At 55.7% G+C, this 18,895-nt stretch overlaps 2 protein-coding genes across 5 annotated transcripts in view; one reads left to right on the forward strand and one right to left on the reverse strand.

Moving 5' to 3' along the window:
* SZT2 (SZT2 subunit of KICSTOR complex) overlaps nt 1-8,139 on the reverse strand; it is a 66,031-nt gene extending 57,892 nt beyond the window's left edge. For 2 of the 4 annotated variants that reach the window (XM_051999956.1, XM_051999955.1), the window contains exons 1-5: nt 7,747-8,136; nt 7,485-7,664; nt 6,794-6,964; nt 1,067-1,198; nt 703-841 (exon numbers count right to left, since the gene is read on the reverse strand). In XM_051999956.1, coding sequence (XP_051855916.1) covers nt 703-841; nt 1,067-1,198; nt 6,794-6,964; nt 7,485-7,664; nt 7,747-8,121 — 997 coding nt within the window. In that variant the 5' untranslated portion in view covers nt 8,122-8,136. Of the gene's footprint in view, nt 1-702; nt 842-1,066; nt 1,199-6,793; nt 6,965-7,484; nt 7,665-7,746 lie in introns of all 4 variants that reach the window. The other 2 variants (XM_051999957.1, XM_051999958.1) reach the window with 2 other exon arrangements.
* Nucleotides 8,140-8,204: 65 nt separating this feature from the next.
* Nucleotides 8,205-18,118, forward strand: MED8 (mediator complex subunit 8). The gene is given in 8 exon segments (XM_051999959.1): nt 8,205-8,303; nt 10,641-10,759; nt 11,326-11,470; nt 11,733-11,873; nt 11,978-12,023; nt 12,026-12,058; nt 12,365-12,616; nt 17,336-18,118. Coding segments are annotated over 8 exon segments (807 nt in total). The 5' UTR covers nt 8,205-8,297; the 3' UTR covers nt 17,401-18,118.
* Nucleotides 18,119-18,895: the final 777 nt, after the last annotated feature.

Below are 18,895 nucleotides of genomic sequence, written 5' to 3' on the forward strand. Positions count from 1 at the left end.
ATGTTTCCTTTATTGGGACCTATGTTTGCTTTGGAAACCTGGCCGGTTCTCTGAGTAAGTGCAGTCATCCTAAAGGAACGAAGAGGTCATCTCCAGGGTGGCCTCTCGCATGGGGCACCTGCACTCCGAGGCTGCCTGGGCTCAAGAGTCACCCATCAAACGAGAACAATTAGCGTAGTGCCGCCGCCGTTCTCAGCCTATAAAAACCCCTCGGTGCAGAGGGACTTTGAGAATCTCGCCCTCGAAGGGAGGCCCTGCTTGGGATTTCCTCCGAGGGCCTAAATGGCTGTGACTGGGGATTCTCCCAGCCAAGAAATTCAGAGGTTGGTGCTTCCTTGGAGTCGTGATGATGTATGTCGTATGTTACCTTTGCTGTTACAGTGGCCACTGTATCTGTGAGTTGTGTCTTACTTTTATGCTATACGTTTCCTTACGTCTTGTTCTGAGCAGGAACACACTTGTACCCATCCCCCTTTAAATCTGTGCCTGTCGAATGTGAATTCTGAACCCAGATTACGGGGAGACATCAGAGTTAGTCCCCTCGAGGGACGGGGCCGAGGCCCCCAGCTGAGCACCAGAGCCACCGAGCCCAGAGCAGCCCACTGACCCCCAAGCCTTTACTGCTGCCCCCAGGCTATGCCCTACAGGCAGGAAGACGCTTCCACCACATCTCCAGTCCCACCTCCCCCAATGCCCACTCACCAGCACTGGAGTTAGATGGCAGAAGCTGTAGAGCTAGAATGCCTTGGCGGATCATACTGACGAGGCCGATGTCAGCTGTCACCATGGACACCCCTGCTGAGCCAGGGGGCCGGTCCTGGCTCAAATGAGATGCATCCACCTAAGCCCAGGCCACCGAGAGACAACGTTACCCTTCTTGCCTTTGTTCGGCAGCCCAGTCCCGCCTGACCAAGCCGACAACCCAGAGTCTTCTCCCCACCCCCATTATGTCTGCTGTGTGCCCCCGGGGCACAGAGGCCTAGCCTGTGGAGATGTGCCTGACTTGTACCCTAGGGTCACAGGAACCCTGTCTGTCCCCCAGAGGCACACCATAGGCCACTTGTACCTGGCTCCGGGGCTCATATTGTTGCTGAAGGGTGGCAGCCACCTTGTTCTCGAAGACACAGAGTTGAGCATACACCTGCTGCAGGAAGGTCTCTCGCCGAGAAGGCTCCAAGAGATAGCCCTGAACCAACACCTGGCAGAAAGGAAGGGGATTCAGAAGGAACTCAGGACAATATGCGCATCGCCTGGAAATCCTCCTCCTTGAGAATTATGACATCCCCTGAAAACTATCACTAAACAGATGTAGCCCTGTCCACTGCTCCTCCTAGGACAGGAAAGTCCAGGCTCCCCATCTCTCCCCCACCTGGTTGCCTTCTTCTGGACTCTCCCCAGCTCATGCATGTCCTTACTGAAATGGAACCCAAAAGACGTCAGAATAACCTTCAGGACAGCAGAGTAGCAGCAGTGGTCCGAGTAATCTTAACTGAGGAACAGCTAAATTCAAATCTGGCCTCAGATGCTTCCTAGCTTTCTAACCCTGGAAAAGTGACTTCATCTGTTTTTCTGTTTCCTCATCTAAATAAAACAGGGATCATAATGGCCTCTGCCTCCAGGGTGGTTGTGAGGATCAAATGAGATTTGTAAAAGAACACATGCTACCTGTTATATAAATGCTCAAATGTTCCTTTTTTTTTTTTTTTTTTTGGGGGGGGGGGGAAGGTGGACTGGAATCCCCTTCCAGACATTTAATAGCATCAGATGATCCTGAAGGGACCACTAGCAGGTATCTTGCCCACTCTAAGCCTCATTTTCCCCACAGGTAAAATGGGGACAACAAAGCTCATCACTCACAAAGTGGCAGTAAGTCTCAAAGAGATTGCCCATCCATGCTAATGTGTGAGCCAAATTGGTTATTCCAGTCACTCTTGTAGTGTACATGCTGGGGTCCCTAGAACTGAGATATGTGTCCTTCCTCCCTCTTCACCTAGGAACTTGAATTTATGTTGGGCACAGACACAATGAAAGTCAAGCTTATCACACAGTTAAGTTGTGTAAAATAAATCCTTTTATTCTGAACTTGGCCCCAAATACAATGAGCCTTTGGACATACAAAGGAGGAGGAGAAAAGGATGTCCATGAAATTGTGACTCTCTCTAAAGAGCCTGGTATAGATTTTCCATCTCCCCGTTATACCATCAGCTCTTGGAGGACAAGAACTATGGGACTGGGTCCTAGTCTCCCCAGTGTCTGACATTCAGAAGGTCCTTGATAAAATGCCTGTGGAGTGACTGCCAACAAAAGGCAAAGGATTTGAAAGAAAAAAGCAGGTCTGGGAATTGAGCAGCTGATTAAGAAGATAATGACTAAGTAGATAATGGGATTTCAATTCACAAACACCACTCCCTGCCAAGAATAGAGAGCACTTAAAAGGCCAGTCCTTACCAATACAGGCAAAAGGGTTTTAAAATGAAAAGCAAAGAAGGAGGAAATGAGCCATCTCTTTCCATTCACCAACCGAAATATTGATAATGAAGGTGATGGTGAGTTATCTACAGAAAATGTAACATGTTGCAGGATTCTGGTTTTTGATCCATTTTGCTTTCTACTTGTTTTATGAGAAAGTTCATCCCAGTCACAGTCAGTTATGATTACTACCTGTGTATTTACCTTCATCCTATTCTTCTCCCTGTTTGTTTTTTCCTTTCACTCTTTCTCTCCTCACCAGTGTTTTGCTTCCGTCTACCACCTTCCCTTGATCTGTCCTTCCTTTTGTCATTACCCCTTCCCTTCTTGCCTTACTGAATCTAACCCTATTGGGTAAAATAGATTCTTACTAATGAGAGTAAGATTCAAGCAATGTCCACCCTCCCATCTTCCCCTTCATTATAATAGGTCTTTCATGCCTCTTTGCACGAAATTATTCATATTCTTCTATTTCTTCTTTCTACACCCAGCATGTTCCCTCCTTCTTTCTTAATTTTAAAAACACTTTTCGCTTAGATTCACCTTATACCCATACCCTCTATGTGTATTCCTTCTAGCTAGACCTATTAGCAGTATATTGTTAAGAATTCTAAGCATCATTTTTTCACGTAGGGATATAAACAGTTTAGCTCTACTGAATTACTTGTTGCCTTTTCCTTTGTTTTATCTCTATATATTCCTCTTGGGACTTGATGTTGGAGGTCAAATTTTTAGTTTAGCTCTGGTCTTCTCCTTATGAAAGCTTGAAACCTTATTTCATTCAATGACCCTTTCCCTCCCTTAATGTATTATGCTTAATTTTGCCAGATAAGTGATCCTTGGTTGTAGTCCTAGTTCCTTTGACTTCTGAAATATCATATTCTAAGATCCCTGATCCTTTAATGTTGTAGCTGCCAAGTCCTGTGTAATTCTGATTGTGGCTCTTTGATATTTGAATTGTTTCTGATCTTTTGCTATATTTTTTCCAAGACCCGATAGTTCTGAAATTTGGCTATGATGTTCCTTGGAGTTTTTATTTAGGGGTGATGAGTAAACTTTTTTCAATGCCCAATTTGCCCTCAGATTCTTGATAATTTCTTGAAAGATGCTGTCCAGGTTCTCCTTTTGATTATAGCTTTCAAATAGTCCAAAGACTCTGGAGTTGTCTCTCCTAATCTATTTTTGTATCTCCTTTTCCATTTTGTCCATTCTGCTTTTTAAAGTTGTTTTCTTTTTCCAAACTATTGACTTTTCCATAATTCTCTTATATGACTCATTTCTTTTCCCAATTTTTCTTGTTATAAGATTTTCAAGCTCGTTTTTGAGCTCTTCCATGAGTTCTTTCTGGGCTTGAGAACACTTTCCATTTATTTTGGGGGTTTTATTCATAGGAGTTTTGATGTTGTTGTCCTCTTTTAAATTTGTGTCTTGGTCTTTCTTGTTACCATAAAACATTTCTATGATAAGCTTATATTTTTGTTGTTTTGAGGCCAGAAGCTACAGGGGTCTGGCAGCTTACCTGACGCTGAACCGAGGTCCTAGTGCTAATGTCTGATGTGTGCTGAAGTTGGTGGAGTTATTCTGCATTTTCCTAGGGCTACACTGAAGCATGTGGGCCTCTGGAAATGAGTGCCCACCCAGAGCTACACTGAAGCTCCTGGAGCTGTACTCTGCCAGCTCCCCCAGCTATGCCAAAACACATGGGGATCCTGGTGCTGATGTTCACCTGCTCCACCACACCAAGGTTCAGGATCTCCTGCTGGTTTGCCAAGGTGGGGCTTGCTGCCATTTGGCTGGGAAGCTTTCTGGACTGGGTACTGAATGTGACAGACCCCTCCTGTAGATCCTCCAAGTTTCCTGGGCTAACAGATTGTTTCACCCATCTCATTGCTGGCTCCATCGCTCCACGACCTTTCTTGCAATGTTATTTTATAGTTGCCCGCAGGTGACTACGGGAGAGTTACAGTGATTCACTGCTTACTCTGTTCTGGAAGTACTCTTGGCTCCTAGAAGTAGAATCAGAAAATCTAAAGTGGAAACCAACAATCCAGTCCCAATCCTAATATACATGGCCTCAGAACACATACATGACAACACAGAGAAAGCCTAATGACCTAAGTGCCTCATGCTGGGCAGCAGCTGTGTTCTGGGAGGGGTGGATCACAGAGCCTGGGGCAGGGTGGGATGGGGTGGGATGATAAAGCCCATGACTTAAGCATGGCTGAGAGAGAGAGAGTTTAACTCATGAGAGGGAGAGCTCACAGCCCATCAGAGAATGGGCAGAGAGAGTAGTGATTTGGTCACAGGAGGGCACCCCATCCACCAGGTCAGAAGCAGAAAACCACCACAAGCCTTGTCCAGGAGTCACTACCATAGGCTCCCTCCTCCACACAGCACTGGTGTGGCCAAAATCCTGCTTATCTTTTCCAAAACCAATTGTAGAAGAGACCCACTGGAAAAAGCAGAACAGCATGAATGAGAAAGATCTGTGGGTCCTAGTGACTAGGCTGTCAGCAGGTTGTCATGGAAGCACCCGAAGTTAACTCAAAGTCGGTCCAAATTAAGAGGATAGGAGGCCAAATCTTGCCCTCGGGACTGGACATTATATTTTAGGAAGGCTGTAATGAGGAGAAAGACCAAGGCAGAAAAAGGACCTAAGACTTGTGCTCCTTGATCTAGAAAGGAACCAGCAGCCCATCAATTAGGGAACGGCTGAATAAGTTATGGTTTATGAAAGTAATGGAATATTACAGCTCCATAAAAAACGATGAACAAGCTGATTTTAGAAAGGCCTGAGAAGATTTACACGAACTGATGCTAATTGTTCATACATAATAGAATATGTTGTACGCAATGACAGCAAGAATGTGCGATGATCACCAAGAAAGACTTTGTTCCTCTCGGTGGTTCGGCGATCCAAGGCAATCCCAATAAGCTTCGGATAAAAACGCTATCTGTATCCAGGGGGAGAACTATGGAGAATGAATGTAAACTCAACATAGGCGATCTTCACCTTTTTTTTTTCTTTTTTCTCTGATGGTTTCTCCCTTTTGTTCTGATTTTTCTTAGAATGATTCATTAAAAAAATCTATTAAAAAAATGAATGTACATGTATAACCAGGAAAAAAAACAAAAGATAATAATAATTAAAAAAGGAGACAGTCACATTTAGCTGAAGTAGCCAGGTGGGGAAAGAGAATGGGCATAGGAGAGCTGAAAACCTGCTCTGCTTGGGGAGCAGAATTTAGCCTGATGTCAAGAACTTCCTCACACTTGGCTTCCGCCCTGGCTCCTCACTGGGGCAGTTTGCCAAGCCCCACATCAATCTCCTAACTGCCCAACCCCAGCTCTTGGCTGCTGTGCCCCCACAGTGGATCCGACGCTGCTCTTGGGACTCTCCGTCTCCACATGACCATGTCTGCTCAGGCTCCGCTGTGCATCTTCCTTCTGGGAAGCCTGGCTTGGCCCTCAGGCAGCCTCTTCTCTGCTACTTGCTGCCCTTGATGGTCTCGCTGGCTCCTTTGGACTTCACTACCGTTTCTGCCCTGACAAGTCCCCAGGATCCCTCTCTCCAGGGGGCCAGACCCAGGTCCCCGTCCGGGCCTCCTGCAGGCTCCTGAGTGCGATCTGTGTCGCTGCCACCACCGGCCATTCTTGCTGATTCACCCAGGTCACCAGCCTCTCCCTACTCGATCAGACTCACACCCTCAGCCATCCTCGACTCCCAAGGCCCACCAGTAGCCAAGCTGTGTTAATCCCCCCTTGGCATTTCCCACGTTCATCTCCCCCCCACCCCCAGCCCCTGGCCCCTCACGGGCACAATGTGTGCACAGTGAACCTGATATTCAGCAGTCTCCCCTTTGGGCTCTCCCCCCCCCCCCCACCTCGGTCAAATGGGCCAGGCTCAGCACACCATCATCCCCCTCCCCGGAGCTCCCCCACTGCACGTGCTTCACAGCCCATCTCAGGGCCGTCCAGCCTCTTCTCTCCCCCAGAAGCCTTCACCGCCCACTTTCCAGGTCGTGACAGAGGTTCTCCCAGGACAGTCAGCGAGGAGAGCTCATTCCCTTACTGGATCAGAACCGGCCCGCCAGGCAGAGGGGGATCTGGTTCAGATCAGGCTGGGTCAAACCCCTCGGCCCTGAGACTACCCTCTTCTGGAGGAGTCCGAATGGGGACGCCCGATGAGCTGGACCCCTGGAGGGAGCCCAGCCTGGAAGGGATGGCCCCAGCAGCTACGGGACTGAAGCCGGGGCACTCTGGGGAGGCTTCTCACTCCCCGAGCCCGGCCCCAGGCCCTCGGTTGGCACAGGCGCAGCCCTACCTGGTGGGACTGAAGGCCAATGATGGACGAATAGGCCTGGATGGTGACGTAGATCTCGGGCTGGAAGGTGATGGCAGAGCCGGGAACTCGGAAGGGCCTGAGCAGCCCCTCCAGGCACCGGGACAAGGCCCGGAAGACCTCATCAAAGAGAATCTCTCCTGTGGAGTCATCCTGGGGAAGGGAAAGTCACAGGAATGGGGGCAGGGACTGTCAGTACTGGAGGGGAGGGGGAGGGGGGGAAAAGGGAAGAAAATGCGGGGACATAGGGGTGATGAGGGTGATGGAGGCAGGGAGCACCAGTGCCCTGGGGGGGGGGGGCTGTCAGTGACTGGGGTGGGAGCAGGGAGCATCAGTGCCCTGGGAGGGGGGGGCTGTCAGTGACTGGGGGGGGGAGCAGGCAGCACCAGTGCCCTGGGGGCGGGGCTGTCAGTGACTGGGGGGAGCAGGGAGCACCAGTGCTCTGGGGGCGGGGCTGTCAGTGACTGGGGGGGGGGGGGGAGCAGGGAGCAGGGGGGGAGCAGGGAGCACCAGTGCTCTGGGGGCGGGGCTGTCAGTGACTGGGGGGAGCAGGGAGCACCAGTGCTCTGGGGGCGGGGCTGTCAGTGACTGGGGTGGGAGCAGGGAGCACCAGTGCTCTGGGGGCGGGGCTGGGGGAGTCTGTTAGCAGGTGAGAGAGGGAGAGGCGGCTCACCACAATGCCCGTGGAGGGGCTCAGGTCGAGCTCGATGACGAAGCGGTAGCGCCACGCCAGGAAGGTGACGCGCGTGGACGGCACCAGCAGCAGGGCCCGGCCCGGGGGCGCCAGGGGCTCGTCGGGCTGCCAGCCCGGGGGGAGGACGCTGAGCACGGCCAGCTCGGGCTCGGAGCGATGCTGCAGAGGTCAGGGTCAGGGGTCAGGGGCACCGCGCGGGGCCGCCCGCACCCCCCTCGCTCGGTTCCCACCCCCCACTCACCAGCTCCTCCGGGGAGGCCGCCCGAACCGCCTGGCGGAGGTGACTCAGGAACCAGGCCAGGCGCACGTTGCGGGAGATGCGATGGCCCTTCCGCATGAGCAGAAACACCTGCGCGGCCTCCTCCACCTGCAAGGGGGGCTCACTTCTCAGAGAACGTCCCGCCCCCGGGGACCACGGAGAGGGGTCGGTTTGCTGACTGACTGCCGGACCGGAGAAGGCGACGGCGCGAGGTCCTGCTCCCCGAGCGAGAACCCAAGGGTCTGGAGCGCCGAGACCACTCAGGCCGGACCCTGCACTCCGCTCCCCGAGCCCGGGATCCCAGGCACCCTCTCCAGACCACCCCCAGAACCTTACCTCGGCCGGTTCCGCCGCCATGGTTGTCAGATCCCGGAGGTGACCTCTGACCCGTCGCGACCCGGAAACGCTCACCCGCCGCGCCGGAAACTTCTGCGTGAAGTCGCAGGGTTAGAAGGCAGTGTTTCCGGAAGCGGAAGCGGAACCTAGGAGGCGGTTCAATTCCTATTGCCAATTCAATTGCCGTAGCCGACAAGATGCAGGTAAGGGCTGAACTGGGGGTCGTGGCGGGGTGGAGGGGGAGTGAGGCGGCCTAGAATCCAAGGCTAGGGGGCGTGGGTGTGGGGAAGGCGCTGCGTGGAGGAGCCCTTGGGGGCCAGGCCCGACTTGCGGCGCTGGAGCGGCGTTGGGGCCCCCGGCGGGGCGCGCATTTAGGGTTAGTGCACATGACAGTCACCTGTAATGGGAGCATCTGATTGGGCCCCGACGTTTCTCCCCACCCCCAACTTACTCGTAAGGAAACTGAGGCCCTGGAAGGGTCAAGCCGGGAGCCCGGCGCCGCAGCGGTTAATTCCCCAAAGATGTGCGTGGGTGGGTGGGGGAAGAATTGCGGGAGCTGGTGCTGGAACGCTGCGGGAGGTGGGGCTGGGGGGAGGGGGCTGCGGGAGGTGGGGCTGGGGGGAGGGGGCTGCGGGAGGTGGGGCTGGGGGGAGGGGGCTGCGGGAGGTGGGGCTGGGGGGAGGGGGCTGCGGAAGATGGGGCTCGGGCTGGGGGGGCTGCGGGAGGTGGGGCTGGTGCTGAGGGACTGCGGGAGGTGGGGTTCGGGCTGGGGGGGCTGCGGGAAGTGGGGCTCGGGCTGGGGGGCTGCGGGAGCTGGGGCCCGGGCTGGGGGGCTGCGGGAGCTGGGGCCCGTTCTGGGGCGCCGCGGGAGGTGGCGCTCGGGCTGGGGCACTGCGGGTGGTGGCTGGTGTTGGAGGGGGCTGCGGGAGGTAGAGCTCGGGCTGGGGGGGCTGCGGGAGGTAGAGCTCGGGCTGAGGGGGCTGCGGGTGGTGGGGCTCAGGCTAAGGGGGCTGCGGGAGGTGGGGCTCAGACTGGGGGGACTGCGGGAGGTGGGGCTCGGGCTGAGGGGGCTGCGGGATGTGGAGCTCGGGCTGAGGGGGCTGCGGGACGTGGAGCTCGGGCTGGGGGGGCTGCGGGACGTGGAGCTCGGGCTGGGGGGGCTGCGGGAGGTGGGGTTTGGGCTGAGGGGGCTGCGGGAACTGGTGCTGGTACTGGGGAGCTGTGGGGGGTGGGGTTCTGGCTAGGGGGGGCTATGGTTTGTTGGGGCTGGTGCTGGGGGGGCTGCGGGAGGTGGGGCTGGAGAAGTTTGCTGTAGAGGGGAGGAGGAAGGGCATCCCTGGAAGGAAGGCCCTCGGAGCCAAAGACTCGGAGGCAGGAGATGTATCCTTGAGGCTGATCTACCTGGACCTCTGGGTGAAGGCCCCGGGCCCCCCTTGGGGTGTGGAAGGAGAGAGTAGCACAAAGGGCCTCCCCGTCTCCGGAAGCTCCTCGGGGGCAGCCTCAGCAGAGGAGCCGGGATCGTGGGGGGGTCTGGGGGGAGGCCTGCCGCGTGGAAGGCAGACTGCAGCAGGAGAGAGGGGCACTGCGGTGTGGGTGAACAGTTATCGAACCCCTTCCGGGTCAAAGGCCAGTGAAACGGCGGGGCAGGAGGTCCCTGCCTTCCAGGAGCTCCGTCTGAGGGGACGGGCAGGAGTCGGGGTCAGTGAGGGTGGGGGCGGGAGAGGAGGATCGAGGAAGGAGGTGGGAAAGGCAGGAGCGAGGGCCGGGTGTGTGAGCACTCCCAGAGACAGGGGGCGACCTACCGAAGAGCAGGAACAAGGAAGCAGCCCCGGCGTGGGAGAGGGCACGGAGCTGTCGGGAAGCGGCAGTGGCGCAGGAGGAACTCCGGGTCAGGGCCTGGGGGCCACAGGCAGAGGCAGATGCCAGGGGAGATGAGGCCGGGCCGGGCCGTGGAGGAGTGAGGCACTGGTGACAAGCTAATGAGGAGAGGGGAATGCAGGCGGGGGAGCAGGTGCGAGTCTCGGGACGGCCCCGGCCCACGCCCTAGATGGGACCGGCTGCCCTTACCTGGCTCTGCCCGGGCACTAGCCTCTCAGTGAGAGCGTCTGAGTCCCCCTGGGTCAGCGGAGACAGGCAGGATGTGGAGCCCGTCCAGCCCTGGGCCAAGGTCTCGGTACTGCCCGGAGCACACGCCCTGCTCGGGGTCCTCAGGAGCCCCTTTTATGCCAAAAGGCCTGAAGCGTGACCCCGGTGCAGTCAGAGGCAGGCTCCTTTTAAGCCAGGGCAGCCAGGATCGCTCCCACAAACTCCAAGTTAGGGGGAGGGGGGCAGAGACCCCTCCTCCCCTTCCTGTGTCCAGCCTTTCTGCAGCGGGTCCTCCCCGGGCCAGGGCCTCGGGCATCCCCTGGGGATGTTTCCTCCGCCCCTTGTCCCCTCTGCTCCCCAGGGATTTTCGGGCTCCTTTTTGGACACCAGGTGTCCCATGGCTCTGAGTCCTGAGCAGCCACCTTGGGCTGACCGGCTGGGCCCTGTCCATGCAGAGAGAAGAGAAGCAGCTGGAGGCCTCGGTGGACGCGCTGCTGAACCAAGTGGCGGATCTGAAAAGCTCCTTGGGAAGCTTTATTTGCAAGCTGGAGAACGAGTATGACCGGCTTACCTGGTACGGACAGGGGGACGGGCGGGCGGGTACAGCCAGCCCGGAGCCCAGCAGGAGGTTCCGCGCTGCTGCGGAACCCAGGGGGGTCTCCTCCGTCACATGGCGTAGTCCGGGGTGACCGTGAGCCCCTCTGGTGCTGCCCAGGGGGCGGGAGCGCCCCCCCCCCCCTCGTTCCCATCCCCTCCTGAGCCTTCCGTGTTGGGAGCGCTATGGGAAGGCTGGTCCCACTGTGTTTCCGTGGGCTAGTGGGGGCTTGCCTAGGCCTCGAAGGAGGGTTTTTGGAGATGGCAGGGCCCAGACAGGGCTTCTCTCCCAGGAGGCCTTGGCTGTGGGCCAGGCTCTTGAGTGAGAGCTTTCCTTTCCCTATGGCTGGGTCAGGAAAGGCCTCCCTCGCCCCCAGACTGCGCCTCTGTCTGGAGGGGGCCTGGGTGGGAAGGGTCCTTGCAGTTCTGACTCCGAAGGCTGGAGTTCTGTCTGAAGGATTCTTGGGAAGCTGCCGCTTCCCTGAGTGTCCCAGGGGTCAGAGCCCACCTTGTTAGCCAGACCCTTCCCATCTCTACCCCGACTAGGCCCTCCGTTCTGGACAGCTTTGCTTTACTCTCGGGGCAGCTGAATACCCTCAACAAGGTCCTCAAGCACGAGAAGACCCCATTGCTCCGGAACCAGGTTATCATTCCTCTGGTGCTGTCCCCAGACCGCGATGAGGAGCTCACGGTGAGAGGAGGGGACTGGGTAGAGGGGCAGGGGACTCAGCGGGCCAGCTCTGACCCTGAGCAGCTTGTCGCCTCCAACTTCCGTGCAGACTCCCCCTCCCCTGCCGCCAGCTTCTCTGCCCCCCTTTCCCCACTCAGCTGGCGGCATTCGCCCTGGGGCATCTTTTGAAAGCCAGCCTAGGGTGTGGATGGGCAGGGGTCCAGGTGCCTTCTTCTGAGGAGAGGAGACAGTCGATGCAGCGTGCCCTTTGTGCTTATGACAGAGGCAGACGGAAGGACGGGTTCCTGTCTTCAGTCACGAGGTGGTCCCTGACCACCTGAGAACCAAACCAGACCCAGAGGTGGAGGAGCAGGAGAAGCAGCTGACCACAGATGCAGCGCGCATTGGCACCGATGCTGCCCAGGTAATGACAGAACCTGCCCTGGTTCCTGCCCTGGGGGTCCCAGGGAGCTGCGGGGACAGTGTCAGACTGGCCTGGCTCACTCAGGGCACCTGGGTGTTTTACAGAAGCAAATTCAGACTTTGAATAAAATGTGCTCAAACCTCCTGGAAAAATCAGCAAAGAAGAGCGGGAATCAGAAAGTGGAGGTCAGTGTGTCCAGCCGAGCAGGAACTGATCACCATGGGGGGGAGAGGGAGGGAGCTGCGTGGTGACACAGAATGGGGAGGCATAGATGGCACGGTGGGGGCATGACGGCAAAGCCAGGAGACAAGGGAAAGGACAGGGATGGAGGAGAGTGGCCGTGGATCTATGATGAAACCAAAGGGATGAGGGAAAGACCCTCGTGGGAGCAGCCCCAGGAGCCTGAGTTGCAGGGGTCTTCCTATATGTGACGGCCGAAGCCTCCTTGGGCTCTTGGACCCGCTGCTCAGGTCCCTGGCTTCCCTTCCTAGGTCTCCGTCAGAATAAGCAGACCTTCAACCCCACAGACACCAATGCTCTGGTGGCTGCAGTTGCCTTTGGGAAGGGTCTGTCCAACTGGAGACCTCCTGGCAGCAGTGGCTCTGGTCAGCCAGGCCAGCCCGGGGCAGGGGCCCTCCTGGCCGGAGCGTCGGGCATGCAGCAAGTTCAGATGACGGGCGCACCCAGTCAGCAGCAGAGCCCCCTGCTCAGCGGAGTACAGATGGCACAAACTGGCCAGCCAGGTAAGGTGCCGGGGGTGTGCCGCCCGGGGGCCTGGCCCAGAGGAGCCCAGGCAACCACAGGGAAGCTTGGTCTTGGCGTTCAAGGCTCAGAGTGCTCGGTCTGGGCTCCAGCTTAGGGAGTGGATGCCCAGGAGGGGCAGGGAGGGCTGCTTGACCTCGTTTGATTTTTAGCTGATGCTCCGGCCGTTTGATGGCTGATTCCTCTCTCTGCCCGCTGCCCCACCTGACAGAATCTCCTAAGACCCAGTCATTAGGGCGATCACGTGACAGCAGGGGCCGTGTTCTGTACCCAGGGCCCCCCAGCTCACAAGGACAGTGTGTGGGCCCCGAGGCCCAGATTGGTGCTGGTTGTCACACTGAGGACACAGCTTTCTCTGCCAGCTCGTCATCCTGGCTCAGCAGCATCGGCCCCAGGGCTCAGCTGCGTTCTCTGACCCTGGCACAAAAGTTTAGTACGGCCGTGGCTCGGGGCTCGCTTGGGGGCCCTAACCCCACGTCCTGTCACTGACAGCCTAGAGGTGGACCTGGGGCTGTTTGGGGGACCTTTTCCTATCATCATCCTCCATAGATTTGTCCCCAGAATGCACAGTTTGGGGCCTTTCCATTTTGCCCAGCCAGCCGTGTGACGACGGGCCAGTCCCCTGTAAGATCTAGGGCCGCCGCAAGGACCTCGGGAGAGGTCCCCTGTGTGGGGCCACGTCACTGCTTGAGCTGCTGCCATGTTGGTTGTTTCTTGAGTAATTCCAGATTATTTTCTCAGCCTCTTCAGCAGTGAATTTGTGTGGGCCCTTTACTTTAGGAAAGATGTATCAGAAGGAGCCAGGCTCCAGGGGAAGGTAGCTAGGGTGGGAGGGGCTTTGAGGCACAGTGCAGGAGCTGGGAGGGGGCAGGACAGGAGAATCGGGCTGTCATGTGACACATCTCTGACCCCAGAGGTGGGACCAGGAGCACTGGGGAGGGTTAGGTTTGACATCAGGAAAAACCTGCTAATTTATAATGGAAACTGCCCCAGTGACTGGGGGTGAGGGCAGGGGGTTGGTGAAGCTCTTGGAGAAGTTCAAGCAGGGGCCAGAGAGCCTTCTTGGGGGAAATATGAAAAGTGGGGGGCTCCTTGTGGCTGTGGCCCAGATCAGAGGGATCTTCCAGCTCTGAAGTTGCCTGGGAAACGTATTGCCCCCTTTATTCAGCTTTCTCGTCCAGGGGGGCAACTGGTGGTATGCAGCCCAACTGCCTCAGACATCTGAAATGTGATTCTTTCTGGCTGGGAACCCAGGAGGCCTCCAGGGTCAGGGGTCAGGACCTCTGCCCCCAGGAGTCACCCATGCAGCAGTTTGGGCAGCATTGTAGTGTCAGAGAGAGGACTTTTGAACTTTGATGACTCTCGAGGTTAGCTCTTTGCTCTCTGGGTTTTGCTGCCTTCGTGTGAATCATTGATGGAGCAAAGAGCCCAGGGGGGGCCTGGTACCAGGGACCTGCTTGATTGACCTGCAGCCATTTACTAATTCTGGATCAGTCCCGTGTTAGAGCAGTAAGAGGCCCTTTGGGGCTTGGGGTCAGGAAAGCTGGAGCACTAACTTGGTCCCCGTCATTCCAAGCCAGGTGAGCCTGGACAGGCACCTTCTCCATACTGGGCCTCCGTGTCCTTAGGTGCAAAATGTGTGCCCTCTGCCACGGGCCGGGGAGAAGAAAGGATCGGTCCGGGCTGGCCAGAGCTCACCCGCTAACGAGGAGGCAGTGCCTGCAGGAGGCCTGGGGCGGGTCCTACAGAAAGGTGCCAGGAGCCTTCTGGTTCCGGGCAAAGCCGATGGACCCTTGCACTCTCGGGCTCCTCCCAGCCCTAGTCCAGGAGCCTGCCGTGGTTGGGCTACTGCTTGGCTGTATTTTCCACAGGATAATGAGGCACTTAGTCAAATGATTTGCTAAAATCTAGGTAACTATGTCTAGGACCTTCCCTGTCCCACTACTTAAATATCCCTCTGAAAAAGGAAATGAGGTTCATCTGGCACGACCTGTTCTTGATTAGGGCAAGCCAGCTCTTCCTAATCCCAATTCCTCATGCAGATGCTCACTGTCTCCTTAGTGACTCCATCTGGAATTTCCCCAGAAATCTGTGCGATTCACTGGCCTCCCTGAGCTGTTCTCTTCCCTTTTTTGAAAATCAGGACATTTGCCTTTTCTCATTCCTTCCGTATCTCTCTCCGTGAGTGTCACTGACAGTCCCTCAGCAGTCACACCTGCCTGGTTTTTCACGACTCAGCAATTTGGTGCAAGTGAGCTTGGTCACTTCAGTTCATCCAAGGTGGCTCAGGATCTTCTTTCTGTCTCCTTATTTCTCTTAAGCCTCAATTGCCTATTAATCATTTTATTTTGTCAGCTCTGTCCTGTCCTTCTAAAGTCTTGTCCCTTCTTGGACCTTCTGTCTCCCTCCAATTTTTCCAGAATTTTAAGGGTTATTTTCTAATGTTGACTTTTGTTGTTGTTATAAACTGGACAAACTCGGTGTAAGTGGATGTTTCCATACGTAAAGAAGAAGAAAAGGATTATCTGTGAAATCGAGGCTCTGTTTTGTAAGGCTTTTGGTTTTTAAAATGCAACAAATTTACTGCGTGTGTTCCAAAGCTGGCCTTATCTATTCTTTTCTAGTCATTTTATATCTCATTGATGCCCTTTTCTTCTTTGGGGGAGTATCATTATTACTCAAAAGCCTCCTCCTCTTGTAACAAACCAAATCAAGCAGAGCAGATCTTTTCCATTGGCCATTGTCTGAAAACCAGTGTCTCCTTTATCCTGAATCAGAAATGGGGCAGCAGGTTTCACCAACAATCCTCTGTAATTATGGTTTTTTGGTCTTTCAAAGTACTTTTTCTTGGAAATGTTGTCCAAACTGCATAATTGGTTCTTCTCGTGCTACTCCCTTCTCTCTGCATCCCTTCCCACAGTCAGCAGGCATTTAGGTGTGCGAGGTGTTGGGCTAAGCTCTGAAGGTAAAAGAAAGGCAAAATCCAGTCTGCTTTCCAGAAACTCATGGGGCAGATAACAGAGATGACTGTGAACATACAAGCTATATCCAGGGGAAATAGAATAAAGGCCATGTGAGGGGAGGGCACAAGCAGCTGGAGGCAGGGGGACGACAACTAGGAATGGCCTCTTGTCAAAGGTGAGATTTGGTTTGAGTCTTGAAGGACACCAGGAGGTGGATGTGAGAAGGAAGAGCATTCCAAGCATGGGGCACAACCCAGGCAAAGGCCTGGAGATGAGAGATGGAGTATCATGTCTGAGATCTAGCCTGGAGGCCATTCCAGCTGGATGTTGGGATGATAAAGTATTAGAAAACTGGATGCCTTTGGAAGTTCTTCTGAATCCATCCCTTTATCCTTTCTTGTGGCACAATTTGTTCTCTCCCTAGACTGTCCTCAGGCAGCATTTCCATCTCTTTGCTGCCACAGATGCCTGCTATGAATATCGGTCCAGTGGCTCCTTTCCCACATACTTTGGTGTTCTTAGGTATGGGCTTGGGAGGGGGATCAGTGAGTCCAGTCTGGATGGATTTCACAGCCCCCTCCCCCCCACATATCTACACGCTTATAGAATTTGAAAGGACTCCTTTCTCACTTCTCTCGCTCCCCGGCTCTCTGGATTTGGGTGTCCCTGACCCCGTTCTTGTGGGGCCGTGCCACATTCTTGTGCTCTCCTCGGTGCCATCAATTGCCCACCTACTCTGGCCCCTCCCACATTAACCATTCAGGCCATATTGTAGATCTGGTGGTCAGGTGATGGAACCATCCCCATTTTGGTGGAAAGGCCAGCTGCCTTTCTTCCTTTGATCGCCACTGCCTGTGTCCTTTGCCCACTCACTTGCCAAGGACCAGCTCTTGTTTGCAGATTGGTGCCAACTCCCCGTTTCAGATGCGTTTAAATGCAGACTTTTCCCGGCTGGCAGGCTCCCATCTTCTCCAGCATCCCTGCTGCCTTATGTCTGGCCCTTTTGAAATTTGGGCATCCCAGGCGGAAGCTGTGCCTGGGGGCCCCTCCCCTCCCCTGTCCCAGACTGCTATGGACTGAGTGGAGCGGTCCCTGCTTTTTTAGGTCACCTCCACAGTCCACCACCCCATTCCGTCCCACGGGCGTTGTGTGCATGGCACACCCCAGGCAAGGTTATCCAGCCCGGGTGCAAAGGCATGCTTTCTTTCTGCCCGTGATGGCGTGGCACCAGCCATGGCATTTTTCCTGGCAGCGGGAAAGAGTGTGTCTTGCCTATTCATTCTCAATGTCTTTCCTCCTCACTCACTTCACTTCAGACCAAAAAGACACAAACCCAGCCTGAAGAGGTGCAGCTGGGTGGATCCAGGAGGGTAATCCCCAGAGCACTGCTGGGTCTGGGGCTCCTTCAGGCCAGGGCCTGACCCAGGAGTACTGGGATCTGCCCAGTTCCTAGTTGTCCTATGACAATGCCCCCTCTCTCCCCAAGGACAGGGCCACAGGCCTTGGGGATTGGCTGTGAGGGAGCCCTCCTGCCATGGGTGGTGGCTAGCAGCCAGGACCAGCCCCTCCCTTGGCAAGCTCGTGCTGATACAGTTTCTGTTAGGAAAGATGGCCCGGCCAGCCTCGTGGTTCGTGTGTGAGGGTGCTGGAGATAATGCTGCCCTGGGTGGGATCGCACAAGCCTTCCATCCTCTGGGCTGGGCCCGCTCAGCCCCCTGCTGCTGCTTCTCCCTTTAGGTAAGATGCCAAGTGGTATCAAAACAAACATCAAGTCGGCTTCGATGCACCCCTACCAGCGGTGAGCTGCCTGCTGGCCACAGACACTGCCCCTGCCTCTCCTGAATGCTTGAGCCTGCTTCTGAGGTGACAGCCCCTCACCAGCCAGAGCCCTTCACCAGCCGGAGCCTTCACCAGCGGGAGCCCCTCGCCAGCCAGAGCCCTTCACCAGCCGGAGCCCCTCGCCAGCCAGACCTTGTTCCAGGCCTTCTCTCTTAGGTCACTTGACTGCTTGGGCCACACTCTGGCTCTGGGGAACAGCTGTGTCCAGCCTGGAAGGTAGCCTTGGCCCCACAAATTGGACTTGGGGGCCCTCGAGATCTGTTCAGTTCTGGCCTTTGGGTCCCTTTCCCTTCAGGCCCTGGGGCTCTGAAGGCTTCCTTGGACAGAGGCAGCGGTTGCATCAGCTAAGGAAAGGGGTAGTCAGGGAGCTGATGAAACAGGCCAGTGTGCGGAATAGCGCTGTCCCATCCTGGCAGAGAGAAAAGCTCCCTTTTCTGCTTGCTGGTGTGGGATCTGGGCCTGGGGAGGGAGAGGGCTGAGGGATCTTCCCCCACCTCTCCCTACCTGCTCTTGGGCAAAGACAGTGCTGGGTCTGCTCCATGGGGAGGCCCCAGGTCCAGCTGCCAACTCTTCATCTCCTCCCTTCACCTTCTCCAAAGCCCTCCTTGCTTGCAGCTGATACCGCGGGAATCCCTTACGGATCCCTCATGGATCCTCAGAATAAAAAAGGCTTTAAAGTGATTCATGAGTCAGTATTTTACTGTGGGCAGCCTGGTCTTCATAGATCTCCACAAGGCCTCGGGTAATGATAATAATTATAATAGCATTTCCATGTTCTTCACAAACATCTCACGTCATCTTCACAGATCTGGCCAGTATGAGGGAACTGGCAGACCTTGCCAGAGTCACAGAGCTAATAAGGATCTTCCTGATTCCAGGCCTGAGCTCTGTCCTCTGCAGCCCCTGGCTGCCTAGGCCAGCCCACCGGGCCGCCTTTGGGTTCTTAGCTTTCCTCTGGGTGGCCTGCAGCTTCTCTCCTGCCTTCCCTTCCAGCAGGCCTCTGGACTGAGGGTAGCCTGGGTGACATCTGGGCCCAGCTGAGCTCCCATACTCCCCTCCAGGTTTGGAATTTGCAAGCCTTTTCCAGCCCTGCGTCCCGCCACTTTGCTGGGCAGTTCAGCCACTGCTAAAGGAGGAGTCACACCTGTTCTGCTGAAGAAACATTTCTCTATGGCTGGCAACCTTGGAGCCCTGACCACTCCATCCACCTTCCACTGTTGAGACGGGGGAAGCGTACCCAGGGCCTCAGGATCCCAAGTACTTCTGGCCCACCCGGGTACTCCCCGGAATGCTGGGAAGTGTCTGAGATGGTCTCTGCACCGGCCCTCCCCCAGGGCCCGGGGAGCTCCCTCAACACGGCCTGTAGAGTCCCGGACGAGGCCCTTTGCCTCTCCTGGGCTTGGCTTGCTCTTGTGAAAGGAAGGCTCCTGACCCCCAGAGACCAGCCTCAGGGTGGCA

The sequence above is a fragment of the Antechinus flavipes genome, chromosome 4, assembly GCF_016432865.1.
Source record: "Antechinus flavipes isolate AdamAnt ecotype Samford, QLD, Australia chromosome 4, AdamAnt_v2, whole genome shotgun sequence".
Classification (NCBI taxonomy): Eukaryota; Metazoa; Chordata; class Mammalia; order Dasyuromorphia; family Dasyuridae; genus Antechinus; species Antechinus flavipes.